The sequence below is a fragment of the Takifugu rubripes genome, chromosome 10, assembly GCF_901000725.2.
Source record: "Takifugu rubripes chromosome 10, fTakRub1.2, whole genome shotgun sequence".
NCBI lineage: Eukaryota > Metazoa > Chordata > Actinopteri > Tetraodontiformes > Tetraodontidae > Takifugu > Takifugu rubripes.
The window spans coordinates 1,467,771-1,481,920 of record NC_042294.1 but is presented as its reverse complement, the minus strand read 5'-3'; the positions used below and the strand labels follow the sequence as shown (position 1 = coordinate 1,481,920).

At 48.6% G+C, this 14,150-nt stretch overlaps 1 protein-coding gene across 1 annotated transcript; it reads right to left on the bottom strand.

Moving 5' to 3' along the window:
- Window positions 1-5,136: 5,136 nt before the first annotated feature.
- Window positions 5,137-10,168, bottom strand: klf6a (Kruppel like factor 6a). Its single transcript, XM_003967837.3, has 4 exons — window positions 9,775-10,168; window positions 8,187-8,766; window positions 7,467-7,590; window positions 5,137-7,261 (listed from the first exon to the last, which is right to left on the bottom strand). The coding sequence occupies exons 1-4, from the start codon at window positions 9,874-9,876 to the stop codon at window positions 7,210-7,212; spliced, it is 858 nt and encodes a 285-aa protein (XP_003967886.1). The 5' UTR covers window positions 9,877-10,168; the 3' UTR covers window positions 5,137-7,209.
- Window positions 10,169-14,150: the final 3,982 nt, after the last annotated feature.

The following is a 14,150-nucleotide window of genomic DNA, read 5'->3' as shown; positions in this document are numbered from 1 at the left end:
GACACTCGGAGAGTGAATCTAATTACCGAGACAATTACGATTATGACCTGGTTCGACCCGGATTTGTATTCAGATGGACTCATTTACCTTGAGCTTTAGAGCGACGTCTTCTGAGGACGGACGGTGAACCCAGGGTCCTCTGTCACTCCGTCTCTTTATTGCAGTACCGATGAGAGTGTTGCATTCAAGTGCACACGCCCGCTCGGCATATGTCTATTTGTCAGCTGAACGCATCATGGATTTCCTTTTTCATTAGGTAATTTAAACAAATTTATTTAATTCTGTCCACAAGGTCTCCATCAGAGCCAGGCGCTAATTCAATATTATATCTTATCAGCTGACAGCACAAACATACCGCGATGGGGTGAGCGCATTACCGCATGCTATCATGCGACATTTCTGATGTACACTTTACATCTTCACACATTTACAAATGATCAGCCCAGGCTGCAGCTTGATTTGCACGTGTGCAGGCTCGTCTGCGCGTCGGCTGACAGAGCAGGTGGTTTTTTTGAAAGGTGGAGTTCATCCCGGGGCATCTGGGGGTCGTGGCCCTGGCTCCTGGTTCCTAGGTTGAAACAGTTTGTGGCTCCTGATGAAGCAAACTTCTTATGATCGCAGAATAACAGCTACTGGAAGCTACTGGAATCAGTTCTACTTGGTTTCCACTGGCCGATGACTAAATACTTTATTTGAGCTAACATTGGTATAATGATCAATTATTTGGTGAAGCCAATTAAGCAGAAAAACCAAAATACCAATCCAAACCAGCGGGAACCTGCCCCAAGGCATATTTCTTTTTCCTGCCATTTCCAAGGAGAAATTCCTCCAGAGAAGAAAACCTTTGAATCCTTTTACATTTCTCAAATCATTTCTTGTGGGGAATGGGAGGCTTCGATATCCCAAATCCAGATAATAACCCAATCCACCAGAGATTACTGAGATAAACATGTGCTAAACCAAATTACTGGGAACCTGGGAAGTCCAAGTATGGTGACCTGCTAATCCTGGCCCAGGGCAAGGTTAGCTAAAAACAATGAAGTAGCCTTGATTAATGGATAATAGCCATTTGTGATGCTGCCTAATTAGACTCCACCCAGTTTGGCTCAGACTGGTTCCAGTAAAAGACCTTTTGATGTGTCACAGCTTTCACCCTGCGACCAGGAACTCAGAGTCACCCTTGTTACCTTACCCACCACTCAGCTGACCTCTGCAGGATGTCCTGCCCCGTGACATCATCTGGTGGAAATTTCCTGCTCCTCCCCTCGGTATCTGCTGCGTCACCTATGAATCCCCCTCCTTGTGTGAGGCCAGACTGGGCCAGACTGGTTCAGAGGGAGCGACGCGGTTTTCAGAGTTTGAGGAAGGAATCAAGACCAAATGAGCTGATTTCTGGAGCTCAAACACAAACAAATCTGGTGTGGGGGCAGACAATCTGGCTCACTTTGTTCTTAGCTGCGCGACTATTGCTTCTGCTAATTGCAGTATGGCAATTAGCCCTAAAATCTCACTTACTGCAGGGCTTTGTTTAGGGAATGACATGTTATTTAAGGGAGAATTTAAGGTGGAATTAGAGCCACAGAGTAACCCGATGACATGCTCCGACGGTTCGGAAGAAAACTGTGACACTGAGGTCTCAAATGGGCAGACAGAAAGCAGGAACGATGAGGAGGAGGAGGGGGATGATGATGATGATGATGATGATGATGGTGGTGGTGGCTACGGTGATGGTGATAATGATTATAGCACGGTGGTGGCAACTGTGGTTGCGGTGCCGGTGTGGGCCGGGACCGTAAAGGAGGGTCAGAGACCTTTGATTTCAGTACCATTTCCCCTACATGCCAAATCCCTAATAGACTCCATTAACAGACAGAGAAGGAGGGGGTGGGGGGTGGGGGTGAAGGGGTGGGGTGTGTGTATGTGTGTGTGTGTGTGGGGGGGGGGGGGGGGGGGGTGAAAGCCCTGATGCTGGAGCTTTCAGAGGGGAGTCTGCATATGTGATGACTTCCAGTCTGACTGGCTGAATGAACCAGGCCCAGAACTTGATAACCTCCTCTTTCCTTATTATTTCCCCTCATTTAACTCACTGTGCGCCTCCATCATAGTCTATTTTCCTGTGTGTGTGCGTGTGCGTGTGTGTGTGTGTGTGTGAGAGAGAGAGTGACAGAGAGAGACAAGGCAATATCTCCCACCCACACCCTGTCTGTTATTTCACAGCCATTTTGGATGATAATATATTTTACCGTCCACAATTGGAATGTCATTTGCTTGAAAGGGAAGGATAAAATAGTCAGTTATCCAGAGAAGCACTGTTGTTGACATGGTGATGTGGACACAGGACAGCGTCGCGTGTTGGCAGCACGCGTGTCCTTCCGTGTGTTGGAACAATCACATAAAAGGGAAAACATTTTCTCACTCTAACCTGTTTGGGGTCTCCTACAGGCCTCCATTACTGCGGATGATATTAGATCCTCTTTTGTCCTCACATATTTGCATTTAATCAAATCACCGGACTTTGAACCCTCCAGATATGGGGAAGCCCAACTGGGACAGAAGGTAATCCAGTTCTCAGCAGTGGAGCCGGAGCTCAGAGCTTTTAGTGAAGCACCAGTGCTGCACCAGTGCTCCAGGGTGTAAAGAGCACAAGGAACAGAACTACTCAAGGAAAATGTCGCTAAAAACCTGTTGGATCCCAATTTGTAGAGGTTCTCTGCCCCAGTCTATTTACCCTCTCTGTCCCACTGTAACCAGTCTATTTACCCTCTCTGTCCCACTATAACCAGTCCATTTACCCTCTCTGTCCCACTATAACTAGTCTATTTACCCTCTCTGTCCCACTATAACCAGTCCATTTACCCTCTCTGTCCCACTATAACCAGTCTATTTACCCTCTCTGTCCCACTATAACCAGTCTTTTTACCCTCTCTGTCCCACGATAACCAGTCCATTTTCCCTCTCTGTCCCACTATAACCAGTCTATTTACCCTCTCTGTCCCACGATAACCAGTCCATTTCCCCTCTCTGTCCCACTATAACCAGTCCATTTATCCTCTCTGTCCCACTATAACCAGTCCATTTACCCTCTCTGTCCCACTGTAACCAGTCTATTTACCCTCTCTGTCCCACTGTAACCAGTCCATTTACCCTCTCTGTCCCAGTATAACCAGTCCATTTACCCTCTCTGTCCCAGTATAACCAGTCTATTTACCCTCTCTGTCCAACTATAACCAGTCCATTTATCATCTCTGTCCCATTATAACTAGTCTATTTACCCTCTCTGTCCCACAATAACCAGTCCATTTACCCTCTCTGTCCCACTATAACCAGTCAATTTACCCTGTCTGTCCCACTATAACCAGTCCATTTATCTTCTCTGTCCCACTATAACCAGTCCATCTGACGTGCCCTACATTTGTTTCAGTTATTTTGCGGGACTCAGAATCATTAAAACAGCGACAAGATTGATTTTGGATAAATAAATCCAAAGTTTTAATCCCCAAATCTGTTTCCTCTGAGGATTTTAAAGAGTTTATCTCAAATATGGATAATTGATCTGGAGAGAAACTGTTGGACTCCCTGCAGATCACTCTCGCCGTTTTAAATCTTCAAAAATGGCATGTGGCTAATAAATAAGACAGCAGCCTGGGAAATGGTCCCAGTTCTTTTGTAAACATCGTTGCAGTCGTGTCGTGGGACATTCTGCCCATCTTTGAGACCTTCAGATACATTGTGTGGCATTTCTAATTGATTCATCGTTTCCCCTAATCCTTTTAGGTCTTAGGTTGCACTACAGGCGGAATGTGGGAACGCATCTGGAGGCCGCGCGGCCCCGACACATCAAAGCCGACGTGCGATCTCACGTTTACGAGAAACTTCATGCATGATGGTCCACTTCACGAGGGGACATTCCACACGGACGTCGCCAAGATGCAAGTCAGCTGCGGGCTGAAGTCATCCATGTGCTCTCCAAGGTCATAAAAAACGAGGAAACCAAAGCTGTGGGATGAGCACGGCCCTGCTTTCTGAACCGTAGGTGGATCTGAAGGGGGGTGGGGGAGGGGAGATTAGCGAGATCAAGGAGCTGCTGCATCTCAGGCCAAAACAACACAGTTTGCCACTGGAAAAGCTGGGAGGTTCTCCAAAGCGAGCTTAATTACCAACTGCAGGCGCAGCTTCATTTATAAACCACAGAGCTTTTACGGGAAATCAGAGGAGCTAATAAGCCTCCTGCCCATTCTGGGTCATCAGCGCGAGCAGGAGAGCGCACAGGAAGCCTGTTGTTTTGCCTTTTTTCCTGTCTGATTCCCGTGTTTGTGACTTAAAGTGAGCTCTTTGGTTTATCCACTGCTGCTTTGTATCATTATCTGTGTCAAGTAGAGTAATTATCTAACAAATGTATGAAAGCGGCTCTCTAATTAAATGCCATGGGCTGTAAGAGATGGAGATAAATTATTTATACTGCTTTGATGAGAGCTAGCTTGCTCCAAGGAGAGGACTCCCTCGTAGACCAGAAAACCACTGCAGAGGGATTTTGCAGAACCTTTTCTACAGGCTGTTTGTCAAAAAAGTGGAAAGCAACTAAAGGCCTTTAGTCAAGTTGTGTATTTGAGTACAGATCTGGCTCGCTTTGTCATTATAAGGGCATCATTTTCAGCCAAGAAGCCTCAACTTTGAGATGAAAAAACATTTTTGTTGGGCTTCATCCCTTCTCCGTGTCTCCCGTTCCCCCCGGGAATTCACGTTCAACAATCGATAATACCAGATATTTACATTTACAAACACATATCCTGAAATTTACTGGAATCCGCATTCACAAAGCACATGATCAACATATCATTGCTTGAAAATAAAAATCTGTCTTCTGCAGTTAGCGACCAGTTTCGCCAAAGATATAATTTGTGCTTTGGAGGGTATTTTTATGATGGAATTTATGACAGGAAGAGGCCTCCAGAGCTTCCCTGGGTAGGAGGCAGGCTCACAATGTCCTAGGAAAGCCTTCAGAATGAGCCACGTGACTCTGTCAATATTATCGAGCACAGACGAGAAAGTAATTTTTCCTTAAATAAGCTGTGAAATCATTTCTTCAGTGGCAAGAAGGAGAAAAAAACGGGGAGCAAACAAACGAGACGCGCCGGAGTCAGATAAGAATTTCTTATTATTCCAATAAAAAATACATTCATACAGAAATATAACAATTTTGCAAAACAATTTCAAATAAAAATTTCATAAAGCATAAACATAACAATTTTACAAAAGTTTTGTTTTTTTCTTTTCATTTTCTACAAAGATCAAGAACAAAGAGCTGTGTTTTGTGTGACATAAAGTCGGCGAAGTGGGATGGAGGAGATGATGAAGCGTGGAAGAGATGCAAGCAAACGCGGGCCGGATCAAGGCTCAATCACCAGACGAATGCTTCTGGCCCCCCCCTCCACCCCCCCAACACAGTGTAACTCGTTATTCTGGAGCTGAACTTATCCTGAAACAGTGCCGGCTCATTGACAAAAAGAAGGAAAAAACTAACAGTCAGGGCTTCTTCCCCTCCCTGTCGTTATTTTGGGACTAATTTCCATGTGCACTGTCGTTGTTTGATCTCCGCCCACGAGCCGCTGCCCCCCCCCCCGCTCTTTACAGCACGGGGGCAGCTCGGCCGAGGCGGCGCTCCCCCAGACAGGTCAATAACCAAACCTACACAGTCAGCAGTCTGTGACAGAATCCATGCCAACAAAGCCTTTAACTATTCAGTACGGGGAGGCAGGACAAGGCAAGGACCGTCCGACTGAAGCCTGGTAATTACAATAAATCTTTAGCTTTTTAGCCCAACTTCCAGGGACGGAGGTGGACATGAGGGTCGCACATTAACTAGCCTGGGTGCTAGCACTAAACCCCCATCAGGTACTACACAGTAGCGTTTTCATCCACAAATATAAGTGCTCCAGATGTACATGTAGCGCGTTTAAGCTCCCGAAGACGTTTCCCTCGCAATTGAGCCTTGAGCGAGCCCGTCGGAAATCACCCATACGGACAAACGTGACCGCCGCTACCACAGGGCTGAGCCACTTGCATAAGGCACCATTAGGGTCAACAGTGCATTATTAGATAGAAAAGAAAGGTACAACGAAACAGTTTTTATCAAAGTTACTCCTCAAGGCATATGAGAAAAATCAACAAGCAGTTATGAAACTTCCAGCCAGATGAGAAACCCCGATGAGGGAAATGGGTGACAAAAAAAAAATGTCGAGGCTTTATGTACAATATTGTAACATTTAACCGTTCGCACTTTAGCTGCACTTTTATTGGAATTATTTGCAGTCCTGATTACAGTGGAAACGTGAAATGAACAAACCCTAAAACCATGCAACACCTGTCTATGATACTGAAGTTATAGTTGTGTTATACCTCTAAGCACACAGCTTATACAATTGGACTACAAATGAGCTTTGTAGCTTGTGTAAAATAAACCAGGCTACATAACACATTGCACATTATAGTAGCTGCACCAAAAAACACCAAAAAAAAAAGCTCCTGTCATACAGTGACCTCAAAAGCTTCCAGAGGATTAATCCTCCACTTCCCCTCAAAACGGCAGGAGCGTCCAATCCTGCAATACCCTCACCCCGCCACTAGGAGGAAAATAAGTGGGCACGTCTTTCCCCGGGAGAGCCCATTCAGTCAACAGCATGGTTGGTACCAGCTATCCCTCACGTCGTCTCCGTGGGAGCCGGTCAGCCAATCGCAGACATTCACAGTGCACACGCGCTCGCCTCCGACAGTTCCGTAAAGTACCAGTGTATCTGCTGCCTTGGAGATGTCCCCAAAAACATCATGCACCATACATACCAATCATTCACCCTTTGTCCTTTATCTTTTTTTTTGTTGTTGTTTTTTTTTCTGTGGATGTCCACTTTTGTAAAAAAAAAAAAGAAGAAAAAAAGAAGAAAGGAAAAAAGATTTCTCATCCGTGAATTTTGTTTTCTCGTTGCAACAGACAACCTTCAGAGCGCCTTTCTCCAAAGAGAGGTCCCGCAGGCACTGGGTTTCAGTATGGTGCAAAACGGCATGCTTTGGCTGGAACACACTCCCGCCACTCTGCTCTGGGACAGTTCCACCAAGAGACTGGTCGGGAGATGGCGTTTGTTTCATTTGTTTGTTTTTTTCCCTCTTCTTCTTCTGCATCTCCTCGCCGCGGCTGCGTTTCTCGGTGATCCCGCTCTAGATGTGCCTCTTCATGTGAAGAGCCAGATGGTCGGACCTGGAGAAACATCTGTGGAACGCCGGGAACATTTGGTGAGTCAGACGTGCTTACGGGGACGCCGGATTTGTGATTGGCAATAAAATATTAATGTTTGGAAAGATTTAAAAAAATAAATAAATAAAAAAACCTTTTTGTGGAGTTTAGCTGAGGTAGATCTATATTAAAGCAGATGACACATATTAAGACACCAAGGCGCCCCCCCCACCATGCTCACCTGTCACAGTGACTGCATTTGAATGGCTTTGCCCCAGTGTGCTTTCTGAAGTGTCTGGTCAGCTCGTCGCTCCGTGCAAAACGCCACTCGCAGCCCTCCCACGAACACCTGTATGGCTTCTCGCCTGCGGGGAGAGTGTGAACGTCAGTGGCGGAAGAGCACGTTTCGGGCGAGATCAATCACTCCCGCCGATGGTGGAGGCGGAGGTGGCGGTGGGGGGGCAGATTCTAGCGAACCTGTTGTGCCATGGCGCGAGTCGGCGCATGGGAACGTGCGCGGTTTGCGTAAAAAGGTTTCAAATAAAAAACAAACAAACAGAAGGGAAACCTCACATGACCACTCGGGGTCCCCCCTCCAACTCTCATTCACCCCTTTTCACAATGAAACTGAATCTGTTTGGGACTCCTTTTATCTCCCATGTGTAACCCCTCCCCCCGCCCCCTGGCTCAGTCAGTCACATTCCAGATAGATTAGGTCACAGTTTAGGTATCCAGTCATGCAGGGCTAATGCTCGCAGCGCTCCAGCTGAGGACATCGTGCACTCTGGACCTTTAATGACATTACACAACGGCCAGACAAAGACGCGGAGGTGGAGGAGTGAGCTGCTCGCACTTCTGACGTCCGCTCAATAAAAACAGACGCTTTTCACGCTCGCGCCATTAAGGAATGAAAGGGAACGGGGGAAGCCCCTCCCTGATTGCGTGTGTTCGGGGGGCTCACCTGTATGAGTGCGCTGGTGTGCTTTCAGGTGCGAGCTCTTCGTGTAAACCTTGCGGCACCCGTTGAACTGACACCGGTGTACTCGCCTCCTGCTGTCAGGGGACGCGTCCCCGCAGACCAGTCCCGTCTTTTCTGTGCTCTTCCCCACGCCGCCGCTTCTGATTTTGCCCGGCGAGTGCAGCTCGGTGTGCGCTGCAACCCAGCCGCCTGTCACGCCGACGGCCTCGGAATTGGCCTCCGGCGAGGACGGCGGAGTGCTGATGACGGAGGGGCTAAAAGGTCCAGAGCCAACCAAGACACCCAGAGGGTTGGAGGTAAAGCTGTGTGTGGGCGAGAGCTCCTCAGAACTATCTGAAGCTTCGCTGCTGGCGTCCGAATTCACGCTGTTGCTGTCCAAGAGTTGGCTGTCCTGATTGTCCTCCTCGGGGGCCGCCGCCAGCTTGGGGTCGGACTCGACCTTGGCCTTGTCCCCGCAAGCCAAAATCAACTTGCTCCAGAGATCCTCCTGGCTGTCGAACTTGAGGTCAGATGTGGAGACGTAAGGCTCGCTCTGCAGATAGCGCTCCAACTCCAGGCATGTCTGGCCGAACGGGGAGAAGAGGAAGAAGATGAGATGCAGGAACAGACAGAGGGAAGCTCAATGCTGCACACGCTCAAACACATCTTCTCGTTTCTAATGTGGCCCAAGTATAACATTAGATGTGCTAAGAATGGAGAACAGGTCCTGCCTGTAGCTGCATCACCTACAGAGATCTATTATGGGGGGGGGGGGGGGGGGTCTAATTTACCCCAAATCCTTCCTCCAGCACCATCTGCATCCCTCATGACCACGTCTCGGCGCACCTGAACACGCGTGCGCTGTCATTTCAGCCTCTATTGACTCACTCGACAGACGGAGTCCTTTAAAGGAAGCGCGCAGCAACACCCCCCCCCCCCCCCCCCCCCCCTCCATCTTTACAAACACGAGTCATTCATCTGCTTTTCCTCTGACATGCAATCGCATCCTTCCTCACCGACGCACGCTCACTCGCCGACTTTCAGAGGCCGTGAAAAGTTGCAAATAACCATTTGGGAAGTCGCGCAGAGGCCGAATGAAACACTTCCCCAAAGCCGCCTGCGGCTCCGCGAGACATTTTCCAGCTGTGCGCTTCTGTCTAGCCGTACACCCGAGCAGGAAACTGGCCACGACCGAAATCTGATCACTTCATGTTCGTGGAACCCAAATCCAACGAGGCAGTTTTCCCGGGGACGGAAAATGCGCGGCGACGTCGCTGAACGCGCAGCAAAGTCATTGAATTCTAAAGAAAAAAAAAAAAAAAGGCACCGTTTCTCCACATGACGCGTAAAAGTCGACTTCCTGCTGCAGCCTCGGAGCTCGGCCCGGTCTCGGTTCGTGCGTGTGCAGCGGCGGCTCCAGCTGTCAGATTGACACACTGATCCACTTCCACAAACTTCACTACGCATTCGGAGCGAAAAGGCGACGGGCGGCCGCCCCCGGCGCGCCGCGGCACCCGCGTCGGCGGCTACTTTATCTACCTTTCTGACTCGGAACCAGGACGAAATGCGACAAACACGCAGACATATTCACCTGCTGCCAGTACTCCTCCAGAGACGGTAAGGCTGAGAAGTAGCCCGTGTCGTGAACTATCTGAAGTTCTTGAAAGATGCTGCACATGGGTAGAACATCCATTTTCTCTCGAGCTCTGCCGATGGTTTACGTGGGAGATATTTTAGCTGCGATTGCTTGTTTTTTTTGTTGTTGTTTTGTTTGTTTTGTTTTTTAAGAGAGAATCAGCCAGTGAAAGCAGCACAGCGCGGTCCCCCGGCGAAGCGAACCAAGGTGCGCTTGTTTTCCTTAAACGAGTCCGTCCGTCCGTCCGTCAGTCAGCTCCCCCTCGCTTGTCTCTTCGCTCCTGGCGTTCAAGGTGTTTGCAAACACGGCACCGGACTGGATGGGGAACAACTGCGCTCCGCAAACTTCCCTATTCAAACCTCCAAGCCCGCCCACCTCCCACCGCTCCCCCCGCCTTCCTCGGGGCACCATTACCCCTGCAGGGTGCCAGCCAATGAGCGGCGACCGGCGTAAGGGACGGCCAATGATATCACAGCCGGCCAATCACAGCCGGCCGCAGACTTAATTTGGTTTCTTCTGCCTTTTAATTGGTGCGTTTAACTCGCAGCAGCTCTCCGCTGATTGGCTGGTTATTTTTGGGTATGTATATAAGCCGCCGGTCGCCTTCCCAGCGAGGTCTTCTCTGTCCGCCGCATGTTTGGCCGCAGACAGCGCCTGTGAGCTGAGGCTGTTGCACCGCCACAGTGGAAAGCCACAGTGGGTTTGTCCGTGTGCGCGTCCAGCGTTGTCAGTGACAACACTGAAGGGTTACCGTACCGAGCTGTGCTTCATTGCTCTCAAAAGGGTGCACACGCACCGGGACGCGGTGACTAAGGCGCGTATGGATGCTGTTGCGTTATCATCAGCGCACCATATGAGTTTAGAGGAAGCGCCAGTTCTCACTTCTGCTCTTAATAGACTACTGCTTTATCACTGAAAGCCCGGAGAGTAAGTTTAACACAAGTAGTTATAAAAAAAGACCGCATTTTTTTTATTCCTCTAATTTGCACTTGAAAGAGCTCGTAACAGAATTAATATTCTGAGGCAGCTCCCCAAAGTTAAAGCATTTGTTTTACCCCAGTTTAGTTATTATGATACATGGGGAAAAGCCCTGTATATATTAACACACGATTACATTTTAAAAACATTTTAGAGCAGCAAAATGTAGAATTACGGTCCACAACTAACCCACTTTCGTATATGTATCTGCTCCCAAATGGATGTGAGATACGTCAGCCATTTTCAAATGCAGTATGAATGGAACTGATGTATATAAAAAGTGATTTATGGGATTTTTCTGCCGGTGCTTTTGTGCTCTCCTGACTTCAGAACCTGCTTAATATGTGGAGATGTAGCCGACAGTTACGACCTGGTGCGTTTTATTCTAAAAGTTTAAGTTCTCGTTTGATCACAAGGAAATCAAACCAAAACAAAAGTCGAAAGTCTTGAGGTCGGATGTTAAAGAAAGATCTCAACGTCCATAACCCCGTCACATCTCATTCATTCCAGCACATATTTGGCAGTGACAAGATGTCATCCCAGCTCATTCTTATCGTTTCCTCTCTGCAGAATCACTCGCGTGCCACACAGGCATCTCTTCCTGCTGCTCTTGCTCAAGTTCACAGCATTAACTCGCGCCACAACCTGGCACGGCATCGCCGGCTGGAGAGATAAACAGCATTTGTACACAGGGAGAGCATTGTCTTCCAAATGGCAGTATTTTCTACTGCTGGCCAGAGTAGACGACTGAGCATCCTTTGTGCTGCTCCACTGCGAGGCCATATTTGTCACCCATAGCATCTGATTTAGTCATATGGCCACAGGATGCCCGGAGCTTTCCTCAGTAGCCCTGCAAAGGAATTCTTCCCTTCTTTTATGATACTAATGAGGGTCTCCATTATGTCACTCAAGCACTTGTTGACACCTAACTTGGATTAGCAAACTAGCTGGGGTCCATTTGCAACAGCAGCTGAAAGTCCTCCTGTCACCGTCTGAAATGGAACTGAAGGGACAGTTTATTGTTACAGCATGGCCGCTTATTATTCGAGCATTTTCCAAGCTGCCAAGACTCACACTGTATGTTTGATGAATACCAAAACACTCTTGTCGGGTCCCACAAGAGCATTAGCGGGCAGCTCCGCAGTAATCGCCTCCTTCAGAAGGCCTGTTAGATGAAGCTTTTAGAGAATATGCGGCGTCCTGCGTGGCAGCTTTTATCTGGGAAGGCCAGGTCCGCAGCTTTATCATCGTTACGTTATCCCGGCCCAGCCACTAGCCACAGGAAAGAGCAATTACAGCCTGACCCATTTTAATGCATCACTGTCAACCCAATTAGTGAGTTGTTCTGGAGGTTTTTTGTTTTTTTTCGGGCAACCTGGTTGCACTCAACACATCCCATAATGCATAGAGGAAAGCAGATGATGGACGACGCTGTTCTTAAAACAGTGAGTAAATGCTGATTGACAGAGTCCGACCCGGCAGAAAGTGGTGAACGTTGCGATTGTTGGTCCACAATTCCGGTGGGTTTATTGCTCCGCGATAATGAGTGTGTTAAACAGGTCGGTTTGCGTATCACACGCTACATTACTGGAGTGTTCGGGGGCCATTTGAGGACAGAAGATATTAAGGATGGAGGTTTTCACTGGTAATTACAGTCGATTCACAAAACGAACTCAGTGTGATTTTACTGTGCAGATGGCAGCAAGGCCTTGCTGCACCCCCGGTTTGTAAATACGGAGACGCGGTATTAAAGTGTAACTGGTGAGTGGAGTCAAGAGGACGGTTTTTATCGCCATGGTAATGAAACGGTGGCACAACTTCCTCCACTTGCAAAAATATTTGATCATGAATGGACAGCGGAATGATCGAAGTGGAGAAGCGTTGAGGAAAAACGCTCCTGACGGCGAGGAACGCCGGAGCTGATGTTTTCATGCGTGCAAATGAGCCGGAGACAAATTTACGGTCCGGTTGCGCTGTCCGAGACGCGCGGGAGTCGGAATTAAGCGTCAGCTTATCCCGCTGCTCGCCATCAGAAGGCTGCTTAGCAACCAGGCACAGCGTCGTTGATAGAGATGCGCGGCCGTCTGCGGGGGCCACTGAAAACCTGTCCAAGCTTAAATAAAACGAGGATAAAAATAATTGATTGGGAATCAATGCACATACATCATTCACTCTTTTGTTAAAAGGAGGGGTGGAAGGGATGAGAGGAGGCGTGTGTGCGGAGGGGTGTAGCTCCTGGAAAATCGATATTCATTTGAATCATAAATCAGAATTGAGTCAGGGCTTGTGGGGAGGGGAGATAATCATTGGCCTGGTTTTGGATTACACACTCCGCAGGGCTGAGGCTCGTGCAGCCTGCAAATGTGCGTAGCTTTGTTACAATCCCCCCCACCCCCCGATCATGTGTGCGCGTCCCCCCCGTCCGCCGCACACCCACCCATGGATGTGCACGGCGAGATCCCCTCATTTAGATGCATTGGCGGTTCGGCCCTGTGCGCCGCTGTCAGGCCACGTCCTGGGACAGATCAACACGTGTGTACCGCGGGTTACGCCGTGTCAGCTCCATCACGCCGTCCATGAAGAGCCTCCCAGAGCCTCTTGACCTTGAGGATGAAGAGTGGAGTTGGAATGCGCGCGCGTGCGCTCCAGAGAGGTACCCGGCAACAGCAATCAGTCAGAACGCTCCTGCGATGTTTGGCGACGGCGGAGGGAGAATTGGTTTGTGCGCCCGCATTCCGAACGAACCAATGTATCAGCCCGCCGATAGGTTGGGGGGTAGAAATCAATATTGTCCTCCTTCAGCATGATGGAGGTTCTTCTGTGGTCACCAACTGTGGCCCAGCCCACGATGATAACACCGTGTTTTTATTTGGTTTTGGGTGGATGCGGAGCTGTGGCCCCTGGAGGATTTCTGACTGTGTATTCTTGGTTAATTAAGACATTTTTATTCGTCATACGGTTGAATACGTCCTTTATTTACTTGGGAAGGGGGGTCCCGACATCATTAGAAATATGTGGGACGTTCTGGGAGGGGACGTTGTTTAGGTGTTCCGATCGGCGTCACCGATGTGGGAGTTTTCTGGTTTTTATAGAAGTATTCCTGAATTTACTGCGCCATCGCGTTCCGTATGTGCCTTTACTGGCCTCCGCATTCTTGTGCCAGTCACCTTACTGGGAGCTGAGGGATCTTTGTGCAGGAATAATTTGACTCCCGGCAGCATAGTCTCTCCATCCGCTTTTGAGAAATTCAGCTTGAAAGCCTATCAATCCGTTCTTAACAGGCTTCCTCAGTAATAGTCTGCACGGCCTCACTGACGTAAATCATCAGAGAAAAGGAAAAAATGTTCCCTAAT

Bases quoted from the DNA above. Each gene is read 5' to 3' on its own strand.
- klf6a (XM_003967837.3), bottom strand. From the start codon at position 9,876: ATGGATGTTCTACCCATGTGCAGCATCTTTCAAGAACTTCAGATAGTT. The intron at 8,767-9,774 runs GTGAATATGTCT...CCGTTCGGCCAG, and splicing joins TGGAGGAGTACTGGCAGCAG to ACATGCCTGGAGTTGGAGCG. The intron at 7,591-8,186 runs GTGAGCCCCCCG...CTCTCCCCGCAG, and splicing joins ACACCAGCGCACTCATACAG to GCGAGAAGCCATACAGGTGT.